The 26,014-nt window shown below is 39.3% G+C and overlaps 1 protein-coding gene across 4 annotated transcripts in view; it reads right to left on the minus strand.

The window, feature by feature from the left end:
• The window catches only part of PRPF18 (pre-mRNA processing factor 18), a 49,082-nt gene extending 23,287 nt beyond the window's left edge, over positions 1–25,795 (minus strand). The window contains exons 1-6 of one of the 4 annotated variants that reach the window (XM_053573072.1): positions 25,581–25,767; positions 18,745–18,822; positions 18,604–18,630; positions 15,696–15,800; positions 12,642–12,755; positions 9,004–9,150 (exon numbers count right to left, since the gene is read on the minus strand). In XM_053573072.1, coding sequence (XP_053429047.1) covers positions 9,004–9,150; positions 12,642–12,755; positions 15,696–15,800; positions 18,604–18,630; positions 18,745–18,822; positions 25,581–25,646 — 537 coding nt within the window. In that variant the 5' untranslated portion in view covers positions 25,647–25,767. Of the gene's footprint in view, positions 1–9,003; positions 9,151–12,641; positions 12,756–15,695; positions 15,801–18,603; positions 18,631–18,744; positions 18,823–25,546 lie in introns of all 4 variants that reach the window. The other 3 variants (XM_053573075.1, XM_053573073.1, XM_053573074.1) reach the window with 3 other exon arrangements.
• Positions 25,796–26,014: the final 219 nt, after the last annotated feature.

Genomic DNA, 26,014 nt, shown 5'->3' on the forward strand with positions numbered 1-26,014 from the left:
CTGGGCTCAAGTGATTCTCCTGCCTCCGCCTCCCAAGTAGCTGGGACTACAGGCACCTGTCACAATGCCTGGCTATTTTTTGGTTGCAGCTGTCATTGTTTTGCAGGCCCAGGCTGGATTCGAACCTGCAAGCTCAGGTTTCTATGGTTGGCGCCTTAGCCGTTTGAGCTACAGGCACTGAGCCACCATGTTATCTTTTATGAATCAAAAGGTAACAAGGGTGAGGGGAGTGAATGCTAATGGATATGATGCTTCTTTTGAGGGGGAACAAAAGTGTGCTAACCTCAGACCGTGATTATGGTTGCACCACCTGTGAATGGATTAAAGAATCAGTGAGGAGGGGCGGAGACAAGATGGCAGACTGAAGCCAGCTTTCCACAGAGGCTCTCATCCAGAAGGAGAGTTAAAGGACAGAAATTTAACAAGTAACCTGGCAGATTAGAGCTGCGCCAAGAGAGAAGGTTGAAGAACGCACATCAACCCTGCCAAGGCGAGCTGTGACCCCAAGGATACAAACAAAAGGTACAAAATCCATCACCAAGCAGACGGGAGTCCCCTCCCCCATGAGAACAGCTCAGAGTACCCCATAAACAAACCAGCAGAGTTCAAAAGTCCTCCCATTATACTCCATGGGAGAAACCCTCTAAAAACTAGACCAACTTCCCTTACTAGGGTGCCATAGCGCTCTCCTGCCAGACATAAAACTGTGTAAAACTGTATACATTCTCTACCTGCAATTCTGAGCTCCCAGCACTACCCTCCACTCTCACTCTGAGGTCTGGAGGCCTATCCCCCAGGAGTCCAGATTCATGGGTAATTTCTCGAGGGGTGTGGACAGGACCTAGACTGCAGCTGGTCAGTGGTGATTCTGCAGCATGGGAGGGAGGAGAGGACAGTCGGCTGAGTGGGAACCAGGTGGGAGCAGCAGTGCCCCGAGGCACAGAACAGCAGCCGTTTTTGGCAACAATAGGGCTCACCCCTGGATATTCTGGAGTCACACCCCCTGTCTCTCTGGGCAACGAGAGGTGGCTGGGCATCTTCTCAGGTGGCAACCACCAGTGGAACAGATCTGGGACGGAAACGCAGGCCCCGTGAGTAAAGGGTTTGCCTGAGGCGGTACCGGACTGGTTGGAACGCGGAGACTAGAAAACGCATGCCCAGTGCCACTGACTCCCAGGGTGGGACTAACCCAGAGGACTGCTTTACTGAGTCTAAGATGCACCCGGCCCCCAGGGGATCATCAGTCTAAGCAAAGGAGAGCAGGAAATGTAGAACCAACAGCTAACTGTGCTGCAAATACAAACTACCAGGCAGCAGCAAAGACAGGGCCTGAGGTGCAGGTTCTGTGAACTCAACACAGCTTCTCTTCTGCAGGGGATTTAGCCGGTACAGAAATAAATTCTGCAAAGTTGTTCATTCGGTAAGTAACATCAATTAGGGGCAGGGCTAGAACTGAGTGAACACCCCCCCAGCCTCCATCAGCGCCCAAGGTTGTCAGGCCTCACCTCCCCCTGCCGGATAGAGGCAGGGAACAGCGGCCTGGCTGAGGAGACATAGATTTCCTTGTGATTCAGGCAGGTGCAAACCCCTGGAGTATCTGCTCATTGGAGGCAACTGGGTCACAGCCCTGCGGGGTTATCAGTGACTGGGTGTGACATAGGTACAAGGTGGGGAAGGAGGCATCAATCTTCCCAGACTAATCTATTTGCTGGGTGGGACCTCCTGACCTCACGGACCACGGGAGCAAGTCATATTTGAGTTGTCAGCAGACCCCTGCTATCTAGTCGCCAGAGACCTTTTAAACTCTTCCACCTGAGACAGGTGCTGACTGAAACAATTGATTTGGACCTTTTGAACTGAGCCAACTGCCTGAGGACTATCCAAGTAGTGCCCTGGGTGTGTGGTTGTAGAAAGGTTTGATTTTCCTTTTCCAATTGTTGCCTGTTGGGGGTGGGGTGACTTAATTGCTCGTATTTCTTCACAGCTGAGACTCAACCCAGAGTAACTGTTTCACTAGGGTCAGACAGAGACCAGCCGAAAACAAGACAGAGCCACTTAGCCCCACCACACCAACAGGTCCCCATTTTCTCAGGCCATAGCACTATACGGATCCTCGGCAAAGCTCCAGGGGAAAAGTCAAATGGTGTAAAATAATCATGGGATGGAATCAGCAGAAAAACTCTGGTAACATGAATAACCAGAGTAGATCAACACCCACAAGGAAAGATATGGCAGATGTAACTGAAGATCCCATTCATAAATAGCTGGCCGAAATGTCCAAAATCAAATTCAGGATTTTGATTGCAAACAAGATTAATAGAATGGAAGAAAATTTGGAATTAGAAATTCGAGGAAAAATTCAAAAGTTGTCTCAAGAATTCGATGAATTTAAAGACAAAACCACCAAAAATTCTGACACATTGAAGCAAGAATTTGCAGTCCTCAAAGATCTGAAAAATACAATGGAATCCCTCAGTAATAGAGTGGAGCAAGCAGAAAAAAGGATTTCTGACATTGAAGACAAAGCTTTTGAACGCTCCCAAACTCTCAAAGAGGAAGAGAAATGAGGAGCGAAAATGGATCATTCTCTCAGAGAGCTCTAGGATAATTCGAAGAAGGCTAATATTCACCTCACTGGAATCCCTGAAAGCGATAAAGTGGCTTCACAAGGTACAGAGGCCCTTCTCCATGAAATTATGAAAGAGAATATTTCCAGACATGCCAAGAGATTCTGAAATTCAGATAGCAGACAGTTTCAGAACCCCAGCACGACTCAACCCGAATAAGACATCCCCCAGGCACATCATAATTAACTTCACTAGTTAATATGAAGGAGAAAATTCTGAAAGCACCAGACGTAAGAAAACCATAACCTACAAAGGGAAGAATATTAGAATGACTGCACATCTCTCTGCTGAAACCCTTCAAGCCAGAAGAGGGTGGTCATCAACTTTGAATCTCCTAAAACAAAATTACGTTCAACCCCAGATCCTGTATCCAGCTAAACTGAGTTTCATTTATGATGGAGAAATTAAATACTTTAATGACATTCACATGTTGAAGAAATTTGCCATAACCAAACCAGCTCTTCAGGATATTCTCAGACCTATCCTCCATAATAACCAGCCCAATCCTCTACCACAAAAGTAAACTCATTCAGAAACTTTTGATCAAACTCCAACTTCCACAGTGGCAAAAGGATTAAAAATGGCCACTGAACTTTCGAAAATCTAGATACTCAAAATTTTACCAGACTTATCAATATTCTCCATTAATGTGAATGGCGTAAACTGTCCTCTAAAGAGGCACAGGTTGGCTGACTGGATACAAAAACTCAGGCCAGATATTTGCTGCATACAAGAATCACATCTTAACTTAAAAGATAAATACAGACTCAGGGTGAAAGGATGGTCGTCCATATTTCAGGCAAATGGTAATCAGAAGAAAGCAGGTGTTGCAATTTTATTTCAGATACATTAGGCTTTAAACCAACAAAAGTAAGGAAGGATAAGAATGGTCACTTCATATTTGTTAAGGGTAATACTCACTATGATGAGATCTCAATTATTAATATCTATGCACCCAACCAGAATGCACAATTTATAAGAGAAACTCTAACAGACATGAGTAACTTGATTTCCTCCAGCTCCATAGCAGTCAGAGATTTCAACACTCCATTGGCAGTGTTGGATCGATCCTCCAATAAGAAGCTGAGCAAAGAAATTTTAGACTTAAACCTAACCATCCAACATTTGGATTTAGCAGACATCTACAGAACATTTCATCTCAACAAAACTAAACACACATACTTCTCATCAGCCCAAGGAACATACTCCAAAATCGACCACATCTTAGGTCACAAGTCTAACCTCAGTAAATTTAAAGAAATAGAAATTATTCCTTGCATCTTCTCAGACCACCATGGAATAAAAGTTGAACTCAGTAACAACAGAAATCTGCACACTCATACAAAAACATGTAAGTTAAATAACCTTATGCTGAATGATAGCTGGGTCAGAGATGAGATTAAGAAGGAAACTGCCAAATTTTTGGAACAAAATGACAAGGAAGACACGAATTTTCAGAACCTCTGGGATACCGCAAAGGCAGTCCTAAGAGGGAAATTTATAGCACTGCAAGCCTTCCTCAAGAGAACAGAAAGAGAGGAAGTTAACAACTTAATGGGACATCTCAAGCAACTGGAAAAGGAAGAACATTCCAACCCCAAACCCAGTAGAAGAAAAGAAACAACCAAAATTAGAGCAGAATTAAATGAAATTGAAAACAAAAGAATTATACAACAGACCAATAAATCAAAAAGTTGGTTTTTTGAAAAGGTCAATAAAATAGATAAACCTTTGGCTAACCTAACCACGAAAAAAAAAAAAAAGATTAAAATCTCTTAATTTTATCAATCAAAGAAACGACAAAGACGAAATAACAACAGACTCCTCAGAAATTCAAAAAATTCTTAATGAATATTACAAGAAACTTTATTCTCAGAAATATGAAAATCTGAAGGAAATTGACCAATACACGAAAGCACGTCCGTCACCTATCAAGACTTAGCCAGAATCAAGTGGAAATGTTGAACAGGCCCTATATCAAGTTCTGAAATAGCATCAAGCATACAAATCTCCCTAAAAAGAAAAAGCCCAGGACCAGATGGTTTCACGTCAGAATTCCACCAAACCTTTAAAGAGGAACTAGTACCTATATTACTCAACCTGTTCCAAAATATAGAAAAAGAAGGAAGACTACCCAACACATTCTATGAAGCAAACATCATGCTAATCCTCAAACAAGGAAAAGACCCAACAAGAAAAAATTATAGACCAGTATCACTAATGAATATAGATGCAAAAATATTCAACAAGATCCTAACAGAATCCAGCAACACATCAAATTATACATCACGACCAAGTCGGTTTTATCCCAAGGTCTCAAGGCTGGTTCAATATACGTAAATCTATAAATATAATTCAGCACATAAACAAATTAAAAAACAAAGACCATATGATTCTCTCAATTGATGCAGAAAAAGCTTTTGATAATATCCAGCATCCCTTCATGATCAGAATACTTAAGAAAAAATATCCAGCATCCCTTCATGATCAGAACACTTAAGAAAATGGTATAAAAGGGACATTTCTTAAACTGATAGAGGCCATCTACAGCAAACCCACAGCCAATATCATATTGAATGGAGTTAAATTGAAATCATTTCCACTCAGATCAGGAACCAGACAAGGTTGCCCATTGTCTCCACTGCTCTTTAACACTGTAATGGAAGTTTTAGCCATTGCAATTAGGGAAGAAAAGGCGATCAAGGGTATCCATATAGGGTCAGAAGAGATCAAACTTTCGCTCTTCGCAGATGATATGATTGTGTATCTGGAAAACACCAGGGATTCTACGACAAAACTCTTAGAAGTGATCAAGGAATACAGCAGTGTCTCAGGTTACAAAATCAACATTCATAAATCGGTAGCCTTTATATATACCAACAATAGTCAAGCCAAAAAAACAGTTAAGGACTCTATTCCATTCACAGTAGTGCCAAAGAAGATGAAATATTTGGGAGTTTAACAAAGGACATGAAAGATCTCTATAAAGAGAACTATGAAACTCTAAGAAAAGAAATAGCTGAAAATGTTAACAAATGGAAAAACATACCATGCTCATGACTGGGAAGAATCAACATTGTTAAAATGTCCATATTACCCATAGCAATATACAATTTTAATGCAATCTCTATTAAAGCTCCACTGTCATACTTTAAAGATCTTGAAAAAAATACTTCGTTTTAAATTGAATCAGAAAAAAACTCGAATAGCCAAGACATTATTCAGAAATAAAAACAAAGCAGGAGGAATCACGCTACCGGACCTCAGACTATACTATAAATCAATAGTGATCAAAACAGCATGGTACTGGCACAAAAACATAGAATTAGATGTATGGAACAGAATAGAGAACCAAGAGATGAACTCAGCTACTTACCGTTATTTGATCTTTGACAAGCCAATTAAAAACATTCAGTGGGGAAAAGATTCCCTATTTAAAAAATGGTGCTGGGTGACCTGGCTGGCAACCTGTAGAAGACTAAAACTCGACCCACACCTTTCACCATTAACTAAGATAGACCCTCACTGGATTAAAGATTTAAACTTAAGACATGAAACTATAAAAATACTAGAAGAGAGTGCAGGGAAAACTCTTGAAGAAATCGGTCTGGGCGAGTATTTTATGAGGAGGACCCTCCCCACCCCGGCAATTGAAGCTGCCATCAAAAATACACTACTGGGACCTGATCAAATTAAAAAGCTTCTGCACAGCCAAGAACACAGTAAGTAAAGCAAGTAGACAGCCCTCAGAATGGGAGAAGATATTTACAGGTTATGTGTCCGACAAAGGTTTAATAACCAGAATCCACAGAGAACTCAAAAGTATAAGCAAGAAAAGAACAAGTGATCCCATCGCAGGCTGGGCAAGGGACTTGAAGAGAAACTTCTCTGCAGAAGACAGGCGCATGGCCTACAGACATGAAAAAATGCTCATCATCCTTAATCATCAGAGAAAGGCAAATCAAAACTACTTTGAGATATCATCTAACTCCAGTAAGATTAGCCAATTATCACAAAATCCTAAGACCAGAGATGGCGTGGATGTGGAGAAAAGGGAACAGTCCTACACTGCTGGTGGGGATGCAAATTAATACATTCCTTTTGGAAAGATATTTGGAGAACACTTAGAGATCTAAAAATAGATCTGCCATTCAATCCTATAATTCCTATACTAGGTATATACCCAGAAGACCAAAAATCACATTATAACAAAGATATTTGTACCAGAGTGTTTATTGCAGCCCAATTCATAATTGCTAAGTCATGGAAAAAGCCCAAGTACCCATCGATCCACGAATGGATTAATAAATTGTGGTATATGTACACCATGGAATACTATGCAGCCTTAAAGAAAGGTGGAGACTTTACCTCTTTCATGTTTACATGGATGGAGTTGGAACATATTCTTCTTAGTAAACTACCTCAAGAATGGAAGAAAAAGTATCCAATGTACTCAGCCCTACTATGAAACTAATTTATGGCTTTCATATGAAAGCTATAACCCAGTTATAACCTAAGAATATGGGGAAGGCGGAGAGGGAGGGGTGAGGATGGGCAGAGGGAGGGTGTTTGGTGGGATTACACCTACGGTACATCTTACAAGGGTACATGTGAAACTTAGTAAATGTAGAATATAAATGTCTTAACACAATAACTAAGAAAATGCTATGAAGGCAATGTTAACCAGTGTGATGAAAATGTGTCAAACAATCTATAAAACCAGTGTATGGTGCCCCATGATCACATTAATGTACACAGCTATGATTTAATAAAATAAAATAAAAAATAAAGAAAGAAACAAAGAATCAGTGAGTTGTGTTAAGTGAGTGATTTGCATGGTATGTGAATACCTCAATTAAGTTGTTGAAAAAAAAAAAAAAGAAAAAGAAAAAGGGCTGCGCCTTGAACTCAGTTGAGTGGCACCAGCCACACTCACTGAGGCTGGCAGGTTTGAACCTGGCCCAGGCCAGCTAAAAAAACAACAATGACAACTGCAACAACAACAACAACAACAAAAAATAGCCAACCAGGCACCTGTAGTCCCAGCTACTTGGGAGGCTGAGGCAAGAAAATCATTTAAGTCCAAGAGTTTGAGGTTGCTGTGAGCTGTGACACCACAGCACTCAACCCAGGGTGACAGCTTGAGACTCTGCCTCAAATAAATAAATAAATAAAATAAAAAATAAAGAAAAATAATGAAAACAAGCCCATGACTGATTACCCACACCAATTATGATAGAATTTAGGAACCCCAGACAGGTTTTAGAGGAGGGAAGGGATTAAAGTGACACCTTCCTCAACTATGGTCTCACTCAGTCACATGTGCGAGAGCCAGGGAAGAATGGAAACGAGAACAGCAACGGCTTGTATTTCATTAGGCATTAAGAACTTAAAACTAAACCACATTTTTTTCACATGCTAGATGTTTACATACTTTTAAGTAACATTATATAAACATTATATGTGATATATATAACTTTATATACATCACTCTACATACAACACTGTGACAGCAATTAGAAAGCAAAGCACTGCCAAGTGCCGGCAGGGATGGAAGGACATGAGCCCCTCACACACTGCTGGGCCAGTGCAGACCGGGACGCCCTTCCCAGACAGCAACTCACAGCACTCAGACGAGGTAGGTATCCATACACAAACCCCTCAGTCCCACTCTCTAGGTCACAGCGGTCATGCTAAGACTGCTTGTCACAAAGCTGTCTGTGGTAAGAGTGAGCTGGGAATATTCTAGCTGTCCATCATTACGGGGGAAGAAAAAGTAAAATACAGAGAATACCATAAGCTGACCAACCTAAGAGACTGTAACAAACTGGTCAATACCTGGAGGTGGTCAACATAAGGAACTAGGCCTACTGTACTGGGATGCGGATGTGGCGCATGTCCTGTCTATGAAATCTAGGTCACGTTAAGGAGGTGGTCAGTGTAGGGAGGTGGTCAGCTATGGAAGTTCTTCTGTATATGGCATATCACAGAGCAATTAAAAGCAAAGGGTTAAATGCACATAAAGTATCAAGGATGGGTCTTAAGAACATGGTACTAAGTGAAAAAAAGAAAAGTAAAGAAAATAAAGAATTTCACAACACAGTATCATTCCTATCAAAAAGACGTGCACATAAAACAGTGCGGGCTTCACGGAACTACAAATAAAAGAGTGCACGTTCAACACATCAGAAGGACACTTTTGAAAGTAAGAAGTAAGAGAATGTGAGTGGAGACTGAAAAAAAGAGGAATAAATAAATAAAAGCAGGAGACAAAAGAAGGGCCTTTCCTGACCAAAGATGGCAGGGTGCTCTGCAGAGAATCATCCACCAAACACTTGCTCCAGAGGAAAAGGGCTGGGCTGGGTGCAGAGATTACCTCTAACTCTTCGATTGTGGTGTTTTCTTCATGAACTTTCAAATCATTCTGTGTGTCTTCCTCTCCAGGTTCCTGCCCACCTACAATTTCATTAAGGTATTGCTGATCAATCTTATCCAAAGCTGCTTTCAGGTCATTCCTCAATCCCTGAGAAAGATGAAAAAGTACACCTATTAGGATGTTTCACTGGTATTTCACCTGTGATTTTGCATTAACAATAAGTACAACTCATTTTTTTCCTCCCCAGGCAGTTAAGACTATGGCAACACTAGGGACTCAAAGACATCAATTTATCATATAACTAAAATTACAGTCCACTTAAAGTTAACACTTATGAACATATTAAATTAAAAGGATGCAAGCACAATGGACGGTCTAGTGACCAGAAACATAAAACAGACATGAGTGACAAATCCAAATGAGAATCTTCATAACGCTGTAATTTCCTAATGACGATTAAGGAAAGTAACCAGGTCTCCGTCAGAGTCCCTAACCCACGTTCCCAGTTTACTGACAATGTCTAAGTTCATTTCAACCACTCTGAACATCCACAACATGCAGAAATGACAATGGAACCAAACTGGTGTCTCTTCTATGTCCCAGGATCTCAACCATGATTCTCATAAACCAGCAAAAGCCACATTTCAGACAGGTCCAATTTATGACCATTTAATAAAAAAAGGGAGTGTCAGCTTCCTAAACATGCCTGGGAATCAGCTGCAGGTTTAAGAGCCAGGGCTCCAAGGCCATGCGATGGCTGCGGGTCAGTGGTTGCGAGGGAAGGCTTCCTGGGTTTAAATCCCTGCCACTTACCAGCTCCTGGACAGCTCACCTGTGTGCCTCAGGTACCTCACCTACTGTCTACCATGAGGGTTGTCATGAGGATTTTATTTTTTATTTTACTTACCACTTTCTATGTACTGGGACTGTTCAGAACCTTACAATAAATTCATAAACATACAGGGTAATTTGAACAGTCACTGGAGCGTAGCAAGCATTCTACAAATGTTAACTCCTAAAGCCATTATATTAGAAGCATCTGATCATTGTCTAACATCCTTTCATAAACACAGAAGAGAAACGATCAACTCAAAACACTTTTAATTTGCTAAACACTCACTGAGTACGTGCTCTGCATAAGGTACACATAATGCCAGGAGCTCCCAAAGGTTATCTCGTTAAGTTCTCACTGTCAGCCAGATATTGCCTTTATCTTACAAACGAGGATTATAAGGCTCACATGGATTAAAAGACTTGTCGATGGTCACACAATGAATAACCCAGGAATGGAACCCACACCTTAGGCTCCTGTGCTCTTTCTGAAACACCTCTACAAGCAAGGCATTAAACTTGGCATCCGAACATACAACAGCCCTTGCCCACCAGGAAGAAATAAATACGCACACGCTCTAATCCTAGTGAAACACAGTAAGGGACCAACAAAGGTTCAGTTATTGGAGCACTGAGAAGGAAGCAGTTAATTCTGAATGGGACCAAGGATGGGTTCAGAGAAGAGATATAATCTTTGAATTGTGTCTGAAAACATAAGGACAAGATTTCAATCAAGGTACACAAGAGAGGAACACAGCAGGCACAGGAAAAATTGTCCTTACAGACCCAAAGAACAGTGTTCAGACAATTGTTAGAATTGCGTGGCTGGGATGGCAATGCTAACAAGTAAAGCAGGAAAGTGGTTTTGCAACAAATAAGGAAAGCAGTGAGAAACGCCCAAGCTAGCAAACAGAAAGCACATGGGGTGCTTTCATATTCCTGCCACTCCCGCTCAGATGCCAAGCATATGGATGAAGGTACCAGCTTAGCAGACCAGTCCAGGTGACACTTCAGAGGACTTCAGGCACAGGATTTGTCTGACTGCAATCAAACAATATACCCCAAGCAAAAACCTACCCAGTCCAGCCTGATCAAACCACAGAACTCTGAGAGATGATGATAAATTATCTCAAGCTACCAGGTTTTGGGGTGGTGTTACAGTCATGGGTAGCCCAAAAATATTTTATTATATAATAATAAATCCTTTTACACAACTAAGTTGGAGGGTGATCTGTTACACAGCCACAGATAACCACACCTATCTCTCAGTAATGGAATAAGAAAAAAGTGAATAAGGCTCCTGAACATGTGAACACTACCCTAACTTATATCTTATATATTAGGAACACTATCCTAAATGCATAACCAAAGCAAGAATACAAGCTTTTCAAGAGACCATGGAACAGACCCTATGCTGAGCCATAAAACAGGATCAGAGCCTTAAATGTAAAAGCAAAACCTATTAAGCTTCTAGAAGAAAATATAAGAGTATCTCTCTGAGACCTTAGACAAGCAATGATCTAAGCCAGGCGTCCTCAAACTTTTTAAACACAGGGCCAATTCACTGTCCCTCAGACCGTTGGAGGGCCGGACTATAGTTTGAAAGAAAAAACTATGAACAAATTCCTATGCACACTGCACATATCTTATTTTGAAGTAAAAAAACACAACGGGAACAAACACAATCACACTGCCTCATGTGGTCCGCAGGCCGCAGTTTGAGGACCCCTGATCTAAGCAGAGCACAAAAAGCAATAACCATAAAAGGTAAAACTGATAAACTAGACTGCACCGAAATTTAAAACTTCTACTCAGCAAAAGAGTCCATCAAGAGAATAGGTAAGTCACAGACCAGGAGAACGGTCACAAAACACAGCTGTACATCTGACAAAGGACTTATCTCCAGAATATAGAAGGAACTACAATTCCTTAAAAAAAAGATAAATAATCCAATTAAAAAATGAACAGAAGACTTTACAGACACTGCACAAAGAAGGTAAGTCTATGCAAAGATGCTCATCATCATCTCTAGTCATCAGGGAAATGTGAATCAAGCCAGAGTGAGACGCAAGTAGACACACAACAGACGGTTAAAATTAAAAAGTCTAGCAATACCGACACCGACGTCTGGAAACGCCTGGCATTTCTCATGAGGTCTGACATACTTCCACTCTTACTATTCATTCAGCAATCCTTCCTCTAGGTATTTTCCTAAAAGCTGTAATATATTTCTCTGATAAAAAACAAAGTTCCAAAAAAAGATCTGTATAGGAATGTTCATACAGTTTTATCCCTAATAGCCCAAAGCTACGAATAAATTATGGCATATTCATACAATTAAATAGCACTGGGAAATGAGAAGGAACTTAATGATATTTGCGATAACGTGGATGAATCCAGTAACTGTTATGCTAACCAAAAGAAGCTGGACACATACTCTTTGAATTCAGACTTATGAAATACTAGAACAAGCAAAATTTAATCTATGGTGATGGAATTTAAAGGTGGTTGCCCAAGAGTAGAGGAGAAAGGCTGTGGGGACTGGTTAAGAAAGGGTAACAGGGAATTTTCTTGGGTGAAAGAAAGTTTGTAAGCGTAATGGTCACATCCTTATATGTGTTTAATCAACATGCAATAAACTGTATGCTTAAGATATGTGTTTAAAAAAATTAATGAAAATTAATTATAGCCTGCAATACTAATCTGCCAACTCTATTTTTCCATTTTTGCCTATAATAATGCGATCAAACTCTATTCTAGTTTATGTGGTACAGTGGTATTTTTCCAGCTTTCTTCTGATTTCTTACCTTGTTAACTTCTGGTGTGAGGATCTCTATTTTTCTTAAACGTTGGAAAGCATCATAATCGGTTTCTCCAAACAGTCTGATTGGTTCTCCTCTTTCTCTCAATCTTCTGATTACCTATAAAGTCAAACGAATGCCTAGTAAATTATTTAACTTCTGAGAAAGGAAAAAAATTAAACAACTCAAAACAATGTATTTTTTCCTTAAAATTGAAACCTGGGTTTAATAAAGCTAACTTAATTATCCAAACATGTTTCTGAGTGAAATACAAAATCTTCAGATATTTCCATCATTTCAATTATGCTGAACAAAGATGTTTGTGAATGAAAGAGAAAATCAAGTAATTCAGTTAAAAATCTATTTGACTCACACATCACTGTTCCTAATTTAGACCAAATACCTCCTAGAACATGGTCTGACCTAAGAATCTACAATTCAAATCAAAAACAAACCCCTTATATAAATCTCCCTTTCTCTATAAGGCAAAAACATTACTTTTTCTTAAAAAAAAAAACGCCCGCCCCCATAAGTTTCTGGTACTCATTTTACATAATTGTAACTGCTCTAAAGTTTTCTTTCTAACACTAACATAGTAACATATTTTAAGTGATCAAACACTTATTCTAAGTGTAGATGCACACCACCAGAGAGTGGTGGCTCAAGTCGGTAACCCCAGCACTTTGGGAGGTCAAGGCAGAGATAAAGCCCAGAGTTTGACAGCAGGAGTTCCAAGATCAGCCAGGGCAACACACCTCTATTTATAAAAAGTAAAAGATTAGCCGCGCAGTACGGCATGCACTTGCAGTCCCATTCTTGGGAGACTGAGGCAGTAGAACTGCTTGAACCCAAAAGTTCAAGGCTGCAGTGAGCTATGATCACACCACTGCACTCCACAGGCAAAAGGATAAAATCTCATCACTTTAAAAAAAAAAGGGAGGAGGAAAAAAACAAAAAATAAGTAGAACCTCCATAGCTGACCACCACCTCCCTACACTGATCACCTCAAGGTGACCCAATTTTCACAGACCAGACATGCACCACGTGTACATATCAGTACCACAGGCCCAGTTCCTTATGTTGACCACCTCCATGAAAGTATATGTAGTGACAATAAGATGGAGTTACTTAGACGAAGGCTGAGATGATATAGCTAGTTTGGTTGGTTTAGGTTTAATTTAGATTAACTTTTAAATTAGGAATTATTTTAGGTCATGGCAATGCTGATTATTATTTATTATGGGTCAAGGGTTATGCCAATTATTGTTATTTAAAATAAAGAATAACGTGATTTTTACTTTAAACTTTTATGTATAAAACTGTGATTTTAGAAATAGAAGAACAGAACTGTCTAGGACAGGCTACTCTCAATGTTCTCCAGAATCCCAGCCAGTGACTAACAAGTGACAGGCAGCCAGACCCTCTTCATCTGTTAACATCTGACCAATTTGTTACAGTCCCCTGGGTGGTCAACTTACAGAGGTTCAAGTATATATCAAGAAGATAAAGGTTAACCCAATTTTTAAAAAATAATAACACCAAGAACTTTATCTGAGAGCATAAAATAGAAACCATAAGTAGAGTCCCATTGGGTTAATGGAAGTTTTACAATTCAAATAGAAATTTAAGACATCATCCAATGCTATCTCCAATCAAATGTAAAAATAACCTCAAAAACATCCTCATCAGATCCACGTCTGGTGAGTAACAGGCATCATCTCTCTTCATGAAAGATCCCATCCCAGTTTTGATCAATAGGTTTTGCTTCTCAAAACTGAATCCACTTCCCGCAAGCTTCTACCATTTATCCTACTTTACAAACCGACAAAGAATATTCAATTTTTTTCTAAAATTAGAGCTGTTTTTAAAAAAAAAAAAAAAAAAAATACTTAGCAGCGATAATAATTTTATGGTTGGGGGTCACCATAACATGAGGAACTGTATTAAAGGGTTGTGGCATTAGGAAGGTTGAGAACCACTGTTCTAGAGTCAGTCATCATTCCTCTGAAAGTTTCCTTTTATGAAATGTCCAACCTAAAACTGTGGTATGCTGAACTAAAAAAATAACAGTGAAACGTGTTGACCTGTGAGAAGGACAAAATACACAATCTCTTGACCTAGACACTGGCTATCACTTACAGTTAGCTCTACTGGCACTAAAAAGGGACAAAACAGGGACAGACTGCTGAGGACACACAAAGATTAAAGATGACTGACTGAGTTAGGGCCAAAAATGAAAAGAACCTAAACAGAAAAAAAAAAAGAAATTTGAGCTAGCTATCACTTTAAAACATTACTTAAAATTGGAGGCTAAAATAACTTAGACCAAGTTATGAGGATTATATCCAATGTCTGAGAGCATCTAAAGTCTCAAAAATGTACATAACCTTTACCTTAAACATCACACATTTATAAATTTTTCCAAAGGAAATAATCGCACTTTATTATGCATGCAATGATGTCTGTATGAGGATGTCCATCTTACTATTATTTGTAATAAGGATATGCTGAAGCAATCTAAATGACTATTAAGAAAGAAATGATTATAAAAATATTACAGTACAAGCAAACAATAGGAAATTATATAGTCATTACAAATTATGTAGATCTCTGTATTTTTACCTGGAAAGATACATTATACCATTAAATAAGGGAGAGGAAAGCAAGTTACAAAATAATAAACTATTTAAAATAATTTAGACAATTTGGGCGGCACCTGTGGCTCAGCGGGTAGGGCGCCGGTCCCATATGCCGGAGGTGGCGGGTTCAAACCCAGCCCCGGCCAAAAAAAAAAAAGAGACAATTTAAGTGTAACTATTCAGAATGTATACATTTAATGTTTATTTAGGAATATACATTTATTTTTTAAAGTTTATAAGGATATACTCTTAAAAAAGATAATACTTTAAGAAAAGCAACAGATTTAGAACTTCATGAAGAAAACTGTCTAGCTGCACAGCACTTTTAGGTCAGTAAATCTTATGGGAAAAAATGATGTTGAACTTATTGGCAACAACTGGAAATAAATTTCTTCCATGAAACGCTCATACATAAACTTACCTCTTGCCTAGAAAGAGTCATAGGTAATTTTTCCTCTGCCAGTTCGAGTTCTAACACTGGATTTGATGAAGTTAATGGTTTCTGGTCCTCCTCTTTTGGCTGTATCTATATTAATAGCCAAGACAAATGAAATTCACCCTTTAAAATATAGTTAATATTTATCATTTCATTACCTTAGCTATTCGCGAAAATTAAACATGTTTTAAATATTGAAGGTTTTCTAATGTTCCTCAGTGGAAAGAGCTCAAAATAAACATGCTTTGAAGAGCTGACCAAACATATCCATTTCAGGAACATCACCAGTAAAAAGCATGCACAATAGAGATGGCATTCCTGCTGCAAAAAGGGGCATGATGATCCTAGTTCCTAAAATCAAAATTTAATAGGGCTACAACCTGCATTCACTTTCTCCCCCGATTCTAAAGAAGTGTCTTTTTTTTTTTTTAAGAACAACCATCTTGCTCCTCTTTAAAGAAAATCCTCTTACAGGATATTCTGATTCCTGCTCAGCTTCAAAGTAAAGACTAAAGAACTGCTTTCCAACAGAAGCTAGGAAGCTTCACGCCCTAGCTCTTTCTGATCCTGATTTTCAAGACATTATTATTCCAAATGCACAGAAATCACTGTTGGACATATAGAAAAATCCTATGCAGAACTGGCCCACAAAGTAAGCCATAAGCCTTGTAGAAAAAAATGAAAACAGCTCCTCCCTGCTCATGCCACCCAAGAAAGAGTGGACCTTCTTGCCTAACTGACCCTACAGGGAAAAAAAATCCCTTCGTATATTTTTTCAAATCTTCTGCCCAAGTCACAGTTAAGGAAAACAGGGTTCAGCAATTTGTAAGACCCATGGCAGTCTGCAAGTAGATATTGAAACATGGTTCCCCTCCAAACACAAGATCAATCTAAACTACTGAGAGCAGGAGTGAGATCAAAGAGCATTAAAGATGACCAGCACTAAGGGAAATGCACGTTCAGTTAAGAAAGGCTGTATGGGGGGGGGGGATCACAGAATTCATCGTACTCTAGTTTATGGTTAATTGTTACATGTATCATAACTGATACTGAGGTAAAAAAAACTAAACTAAATTTTCGTATTTCTACAGGACAAATCAGCATTAAGCCTTAAAAAATAGTAGCTTTTTTTAAAGGAATAGAAGTCATACATACTATTAAAAATATTGTTATTACTATCAAGAATGAAATACTTAAAAACATCTTTAGAAAGAAAAACCTGTGCTTACTTACGCATAGAAACAGGTATTTCTCAAAAAAGAAAAAAAAAAAATCTCAGGACTAAAGCACATTTAATTATTTAATGGCAGTTTTTAGCTCTGGGGAAAAGATCTAAGACATCCTGTCAGCTGGACTCAAAGTTACCAGCAATTACCTCACAGCGATTATTTTGCTTCACTGCTTTCCTCTAAATGTAGTATAAGAAAAAAAAAAAAAAAAAAGGAGCAGCAGCAATTCCTTGTCCCTGAGACAACCTAAATAAAAACTGCCACTGTATGAAATTATTTTCCTATCAAAAAATCGAAAAGGTTTAAATTTAGGGATCTGGGAACGCAGCAAGTTAGCGATCTAAACCTATATAAGAGATTTAGATCAAGTTTGAATTAGACAATTTTGTTTTGTTTTGAAACAGACTCTCAAGCTCTTTCCCTGGGTAGAGTGCCATGGAGACATAGCCCACAGCAACCTCCGACTCCTGTGCTCAATCAATCCTCCTGCCTCAGATTTTTTTTGTATTTTTAGTAGAGACGGGGTCTCACTCTAGCTCAGGCTGGTCTCGAACCCATGAGCTCAAGCAGTCCACCCACCTCGGCCTCCCAGAGTGCTAAGATTATAGGCGTGAGCCACCACACTCATGAATTAGACAATGTTAGGCAAGCAAAAAATGGAACTCTTCTGAGTATCTACCCAATGGTCATTTACATAAAATGTACTTTCATTTCCTAAGTTAGAAGCAAATGAAACAAATATCTTTATGGAAAAATTGCCAACAAAAAAAAATAGAAACATTCATATTTTAAAAACCTCTCAGAAAAATAACTACATTTTTCTTTAATACCTGCCCTCTCCCAACACTACAAAATAAAACCAAATGCATATACATACCATTTGCATTCCTCATGCTTCCTTTTAGAAATGCTTTGGCAGATACGTTAATTTCCAAAACTTTCCCAATTACATGCACAACAGTATTATTTTATGTTGGTGTTTCACAAGCAAAAAGTTGATTTCAAACGTATAAGTTGGCAAAAATTATTTCAAGAGAACCTCTTAACTTTTGAGTTAAAATTATACTAGGTATAGTAGGTACTTTAAAATAACTCAAGCATAACTTCTCCACCTCATAACCTGTAACCCCTCCCAATAAAAACCCCAATATATTATCAAGTAGGTACAATGCCTTCCAGATAACACATTTCTAAAAAATATTTCAAAATTACCTTTTCTATCCAAGAGACTAACGAGTGTTTAAAATGTGATACCTTATTACAACAAAAGTATATAAATACGTGGGGTGCTGTATTTCAGGCAGAGGTGCTTAGGACCCAGGAGGAATTATTAATGATGCAAACAAAACCAAGGGCTCAAAATACTCAGGAGAAATCAGGGGAAATACCACCAGTGATTATCACTACTGATAAATGAATAAAATGTTTGAATTCTGAAAACTGTTTTATTGGGAGAGGTGAGGGAGAGCAGTGGTGGTGGAGGTAGAAATAAGGTCGTCTCAGATCCAGGACTTAATTTAAAAAAAAAAAAAAAAAATTCAAGCTTTGATCTCAAGCCAGCTCATGCTATCCACAAAAAGCCAAACCATTCCAAGCCAAAAATCATGCATGTATTTTCCTAAATTCAAGATTAAAGAAACAAAAGCAAAAACCAAAACTCATACCTCTCCAGATGGCTTCTCATTTATAGGCTAATGTATAACATTGATAAATTGAACAAAGATCAATGATTTTGTCATTTAACAACAGCTGCATAAATTTAAACTCAGAAATACACAGTTTAACATAAAAGCAGGTGTTCATACCTTGTAGCCACATCTTTCAAAGTATGCTTCCTCTTCTTTTTTTGCAAATTCACTACGCTTGAAGTATTTTTTGTTTTCCTATTAAAGAAAAAAATTAGGTTAACAAGGCAAAACTTCATGCTTCCTGGTCAACAAGCACCTTTGGAAACCTTTTGAAAACACTCCACTTTTAAAAGAATTCTATTTTTTTGTTGTTGTTCCACAGATAAATGATACACTGATTCCCCAAACACGCCGCCCCTCCTCCATCATGGGTCTGGGTACTGATGTGTAATATAAGAAATACTGAAGTATTTTTCTTGTAGTTTATTTTAGTAGGTATGTCCAACAGCCAAGGAAAGAAACTAAAATGTTTCCCAAATGTTCATGTTATTTGGATTGAATTTCCTAATGTTTGTGTTCAAAGATAATTTCTTCAAATGGATTCATTATGAACCATATGAAATGGTAACCTTTAATTATTTTCTCCTTACTAAACAAAAATTATAGCATAGATAGCCAACATTTGAATCCCTTTTACCAAGAAAGCTCCAAGAGTGTGTCTAAATTCCTTTCTGTCATCTGGAACCTTACCATATTAGCCAGTTCTTAAAATAATCCAGATACAGAATGGTCTTAATCTTTTTATTAAAAAGATGGTTTATAGGTAATATAATTTGATGTAAAGAGACAAGCTCTAAATCTTACATATAAAACTATCCTCATTGTGAAATCTAAAGTCCCTAATTTGAAGCTTTATTACTATCTGCAGCTCTGCCCCTTATATGTTATTTCACTGTTGACTTTGCTCAAAGATACTGCCCTACTTTATAAAAAGTAATATTACAGCACCTCAATAATATCTCCACATCTCACTTAGCATAGTTAAAGCTCACTCATTCAGGCAATGATCAACAGATGCTACAACATTATGAGAAAGGCTAATGGTGACAACAGCAAGATCAGGCTGCCAACACTTGAACCCAGGTATCACATTATGAGAAAGGCTAATGGTGACAACAGCAAGATCAGGCTGCCAACACTTGAACCCAGGTATCAAGGCTGGCACCATGAGAAGTACAGAGCATCACCCATGAAGCACTTTGATTAAATGCAGGAAATAGAGGCGTTAGCTAAATGGCAATGCCAGGAAGCGATCAGACAAATCTGGAACACTTTACAAAACTAGCCCCATCTATCTAACAAGTAAATGACATGGGGAAAAAGGGTGGAGTTGGAAAAATGAAAATGTCCTCAATTCAAAGAAACCAAGAGCCATAATGATCAATCTCAATGAGCAGACTCTGTTTGAATCTGATTTGGAAAACCAACTGTAAAAACACATACAGGGTATTGAGACCAGACCAGTGTTAGCATACTTTTATGGGTAGAAAAATCTAGAAAAGTCTGTACCCTTTTTACAATGATGACTTTTCAAAAGAATTAGCATAAATATTAGCCTGCAAAAACAATCCTAAACAATCACAATTAAACTATATTAGAAAAGAAGATGATTTATCATGAAGCATTTACCTCCCCCCAAATTATCACATTTCCATTTCTTGGTGGAGTGTCACATTGCAAGACGTGATTCTTAATTCTTCATTCTCTGTGTCAATAGCATGTTCATGCTGGATAAGTTATTTTATTTTGTTTTTATGCCTTAGACCATCTTGTGAGATTACTTGCCCATCCCATAATACAATTTTATGCAGAAAGGTTGAAACTATGTAAATGAATTTTGTGGAAATTTTCAGTTATAATATTTTAAAGGGGTTGAATGGCATCTTTGTTTATTTGTAAATAAAATTGGATTTCTGAGTCAAAAAAACACAAACACACATACAGGGTGGCCATAAAGTTGCACATTATTTTAAATTGCACATGAACTTAATGGTCACCCTGTATATGTGCCTATTTCATTCAACTGGGGAATACATGAATATGAGAGGCACATCTGATGAGAAAAAGATTTTGCTTTTGTTAGGTATAATCATGAAAGTTTCCAAATACGCAAAAAATAAACAAAATCAGCACAGACAGAAACAAATGAAGCCCTCCCAGCAACACCGACAAGCTGAACAAGCTGAAACTTGCTCAGGTGAATCACAAAGGGTGGCGCCTGACTGTGCTACCTGCAAGTGAAATAATAAACCATAACACGGCCTGTCTCAAATTTCATAATGATGCACTTCTAAGAACATGTCATTTTCTACAGTTATGTGTTAGAGGTAGAGTACACGGGGTTCATCAGACAATTTTCTCTACTTTTGTGTTGTTTAAAACTTCCAGAATAGAGGTTTTCTAAAAGTTCGTTAACACTATAAACATTTCTGGACTTATCCACCACACTCCAAAATCAGCTTTACAGATACAGAGATGAGACATTATTAAAGAATTGATGGTATTATCTGAAGCACCCTAATGGAGAAGGCAAATATTAGGTCATTAAATATGAAATATCTGATTTTTTGGGCAGCGCCTGTGGCTCAGTGACTAGGGCGCCAGACCCATATACCGAGGGTGGCGGGTTCGAGCCCGGCCCTGGCCAAACTGCAACAAGAAAATGGCCGGGCGTGGTAGCAAGCGCCTGTAGTCCCAGCTACTCAGGAAGCGGGGGCAGGAGGATCGCCTGGGCCAAGGAGCTGGAGGTTGCTGAGAGCTGTGATGCCACAGCACTCTACCGAGGGTGACAAAGTAAGACTCTGTCTCCAAAAAAATAAGAAAAATATCTGATTTCTAATCAAAAGTTTAGTTTATTATATCTCGTACACAAGCAGTACAATTAATTGAAAGTATGTGTCTAAACTATCAGCACAGTGTGTCATCGTAACAGTAGCCTGTTTGTGTGTGAGCAGTGAAGAAAGAAGCCTGGAGAGCGAGTAGCAATGAAACCGCATAAGGCGTTTTCCCAGCTTATTGAGAACTGAATACTTTTTCTTTTAAGATATAGTCCTAAGTCTGGAGGAACTGGCAGTCAGCTGGTGTAATGTCTGATTAGTAATGAGGGTGACAGTTTTTTGAGTCCAATCTCTATAGTTTGAACAGCTTTTTGTGACATACGTGGGCAAGTGTTATCTTGTAATAGGACTGGCCTGTCTCCACCAATTCTGGCTTGGATCACAAGTATCTTCGTCATTTGTCCAACTGGCTGTAGCAGACGTCCACTGTAATGGACTAGGTTTCATGAAGCTGCAGTGGATACCACCAGCACTAGACTACTTAACAGACACCATTAGCTTCTTGGGGTGAATATCTGGTTTTGGACTGTATTTCAGCACTTTATCTTTATTCAGTCATTGGGCCAAACACTTGTGACTGTCAAAAAGAATCTATTTTTTACCACACATCACAAGAAAGTGTAGAAATGGTTCGCCTTGATGTTCTGACAGCAAAGAAAGGCAGGCTTCAAGACAATTTTTCTTTTGAAGTTTATTTAACTTATGTTATACTCATCTATTCACCTTCTTTACCTTTTGATTTGCTTTAAATGGTCTAACATTGTTGGAAGAACAACATCAAACCTTGCTGCTAATGTATGCATAGGCTGAGATGAATTTGCCTCCACTGCAGTTTTTAGTTTATCATTATCCATCTTGGTGTCAGGTCATTTATGTGCTCATTTTTAAGATTAAAATTACCAGAACTTTTTAAACCATTGATGTGTTGTGTTTTCATTACCCACATCCTTTCCAAACCTTTTTTGATATTTTGAGCTATCTATTGTATTGGTTTTATGAAGGAACTCACATTTGAAAATAATATACTTTTCTGACTTATCTATGGTTCTACAAACTTTGTTCTAAAAAAAAAATTCTGAAAGATAACTGTAAGTCAAAATGTGCATCTGAAAAATTAAGAATGTACCTTTACGATAAAACAAGAACCATCAAAGTGAAATATCACAGATACCAACACGTCTATGTTCATAAGGTGAATATAACTATTCTATCTATTAGTGGTTAACAGAACAGAATTTGAAGTGGGACAGACCAGGGTTCAAACTCAGATTCTGAAGTGGGTCAGGCCAGGGTTCAAACTCAGATTCTATCTCTTGCTAGCTGTGTGCCCCTGTAAACCATGTAACTTCTCTTAGTTTCTGTTTCCTTATCTGCAAATGAAAATAAGAGCAGCTTTACAGGGCTTTCATACAAACATGAACAATGTTGAGGAATGTCTAGCAGCTTACTGTTAATAAAAACTATGAATTTCAGTATTTTTAGTTCCAATTCATGCATACTCTTTGTTGGTCTGACCTGTTCCATAATTGGGGAAATCAATCTTATCTTCTGGCTGGGATTATCTGAGTAATTAAATCAAGTAGCAAATTAAAAACGAGAAACACGAGGAAAACAGTGTATGTATGATAAATTTAAAACTATGAAGAATCACAAATTTTTTTAAACTGATTGTTTTTATAGGTTGTCCATGTCTATGACAAAGAACCTGATTATGCAAATATGCACGCTGTAAACTCTTACCATGAGCTGAATATTTTGGGATTCAATTTTCCCTTTAAAGTACTTAGATTTCAACACCCTGGCCCTTCCTAACATCAACTATGCATTCCAACACCTAAATTAGTTTTACAAATGCTGCCAAGCCACTTACCAGAACAAAAAGATCCCTAAAGTATAGATAAAAACATTAAGTTAAAAACATGTACAGGCTTCCCTCCAGCTGCTAGACAACATTTTGTTTAATTAGTGTCACTTTTCTAATTGTCTTTAAAGTTTCAATGATTATAAAATTACTGCCACGAAGCTAGTAACTCCAACTTACACTACACTATATACATCAATCACATACTACATCCAAAGATCTAAATCAGATGTTCTAAGGCCACGGACCCTCCTGGGTCCTGAAGACCCTGAGATCACCCATGGGGTCAAAACTTTTTTTTTTTTTTTTTGAGACAGAGTCTCAAGCTGTTGCCCTGGTAGAGTGCCATGACATCACAGCTCACAGCAACCTCAAACTCTTGGGCTTAAGTGATTCTCTTGCCTCACCCTCCCAAGTAACTGGGACTACAGGCACCCGCCACAATGCCTGGCTATTTTTTCGTTAGAGTTGTCATTGTTGCTCAGCAGACCTGGGCTAGATTCAAACCTGCCACCCTAGGTATTATATGGCCGGTGCACTGGTAGACTGAGCTACAGGCTCCGCCCAAGTTAAAACTATTTTTGATACTAAAGTATTATTTGTCTGTTCATTCTCACATTTGCACTATGAATGAAAAGCAAGGGTAAATTCACTGAAGCCCTAGCAAGAATCAAGGCAGTGGCACTAAACTGTCACTGTGTTCAAAGGGAGCCAGTTTCACTTAACAATGTCCCCAATGAAGTGTTAAAATTATTAATTTTATTAAGTCTGGATCCTTGACTACATCTTTTTAATATCCTGTGACAAAACAGGAAGGATGTTATAAAGCACTTCTCATTTCTACCAAAGTATGATGTTTGTGTGGAGGAAAAGCAATTATGCAACTGAGTTACATACTAAACAACCTTTTTTTTTTTTTTTGAGACAGAGCCTCAAGCTGTCCCTCTGGGTAGAGTGCTGTGGCATCACAGCAACCTCCAACACCTGGGCTAAAGCGATTCTCCTGCCTCTGCCTCCTAAGTAGCTGGGACTACAGGCACCCACCACAACACCCGGCTCTTCTTGGGTTGCAGCCATCATTGTTGTTTGGCCCACTGGACTGGATTCAAACCTGCCAGCTCAGGTGTATGTGGCTGGCGCCTTAGCTGCTTGAGCCACAGGCGCTGAGCCAACAACCTGCTTTTTAATACCACTCTTACATGTAAGAATACCTGACAAATTCTGGGTATTCAGACGTTGGTATGAGGCAGACAACTTTGCAAACTGAACAAAGTGAGCCAATTACTTCAGAAAACCTGATCGTATTTCTTGCCCATGATAAAATCCCAGCTTTCACGTGAAAATTGTTGAGTGTAAAGAATTTACACCTGTCATTATGGGCCTGATGTTTCCCAAGGCTAAAGGAGGCTTTTCATGAGATTAATGGATATTAAATGAAGTGATTTTTTTGTGTGTTTAATGAAATGGGTCAACAGCTGGGCGACCTGCATAACTCAGTGAACCAATATTATTCAAATGATCAGTAAGAATACAAGCATTTTTTAAGCGTCTCAGTTTTCGCTTCTAACGTGGTAAATATCGACAGAAATAACCCAAGAACAAAGTCCTGTGGCATCCTCAATAACATTTAAGAGTGTAAAGGGGTCCTGAGACCAAAAGCGTTGAGAACCAGTGGTCTACATTATTGTCATGTAAGAAAGTAACGGAGATCAACTTAAGGAAGTTCCTAAATCGTTTGAAATTCTTCTCCTCTTTTCTTGCACCCGTCCAAAGGAGTCTTTCCATCAGTGAAGAGCTGACTTACAGACTTGGAACGTACTGGAGAAGAGGAAAGGAGGAAGACGGGAATGAAAACGTTGGGATTTACCATTAGCAAGGAACTTTTAAGGAAAAGTGCTGAGACTGCCCTTCCTCCACGTTCCAGTTGGGCACAAACGCTTAGTGAGGCTACAGAAGCCAACTATCAAAAAAACTGGGGAACGCCGGACAGACGGGACTGGGGACGGCGGCAAAGTGCGAGGGGAAGAAGGGAAGTAGGCAAAGCCTGGAGTTTTCCAGCAATTCTCACGCTTCCATCCCTCTGGATCCCGAGTGCGGCGCCGAGGGGTGGAAGGAGGGCAGAGGGCTCCCTGGGACGGTGGCAGGGGTCTCGGCAAGCCCTGTCCCGGCCCCAGATCTTTCCAGTACCTTCCCCTTCCCCGACACCCCGACACACACGCACAGACGCGCACACACTCGACCAGCGGCATCCTCACCACCAACAGGTTCCTGTCCTCCACCAGCTGCCGCTTCCGAAGGATCTCCGACTTCAGAATGTCCATCTCGCTGCCCGGCTCAAAGCTCCAGTTTCCCTCTCCGGTTCCTCAGACACAGCCTCACCCGACCAGACGCCGCAATCCCCCTGCTCGCAGCACAGCCAAGCCCAAATACCCAACAACAACAAGTCACGGGAGCCGCTTCCGGCGGAAGCCGAGGGAGCGAGAGGAGGGAAGAGCGCCCTCCGCGGCGCCTGTCGCTGACGAAGCGGCTGTGTGTGAGCGCCGCCTAGTGGTGCCCTCCGGATGCGCACCTCTGCTGTCCCCAGCAGACAGGTGCAAATGGACAGGGACTCATAAAATTATTAATTTTTTTAAGTCTGGATCTTTGACTACATCAAAACCCAGGTGTTCTAAATCGTATTAAGGTCGGT

This window comes from Nycticebus coucang, chromosome 20 (assembly GCF_027406575.1).
Source record: "Nycticebus coucang isolate mNycCou1 chromosome 20, mNycCou1.pri, whole genome shotgun sequence".
NCBI lineage: Eukaryota > Metazoa > Chordata > Mammalia > Primates > Lorisidae > Nycticebus > Nycticebus coucang.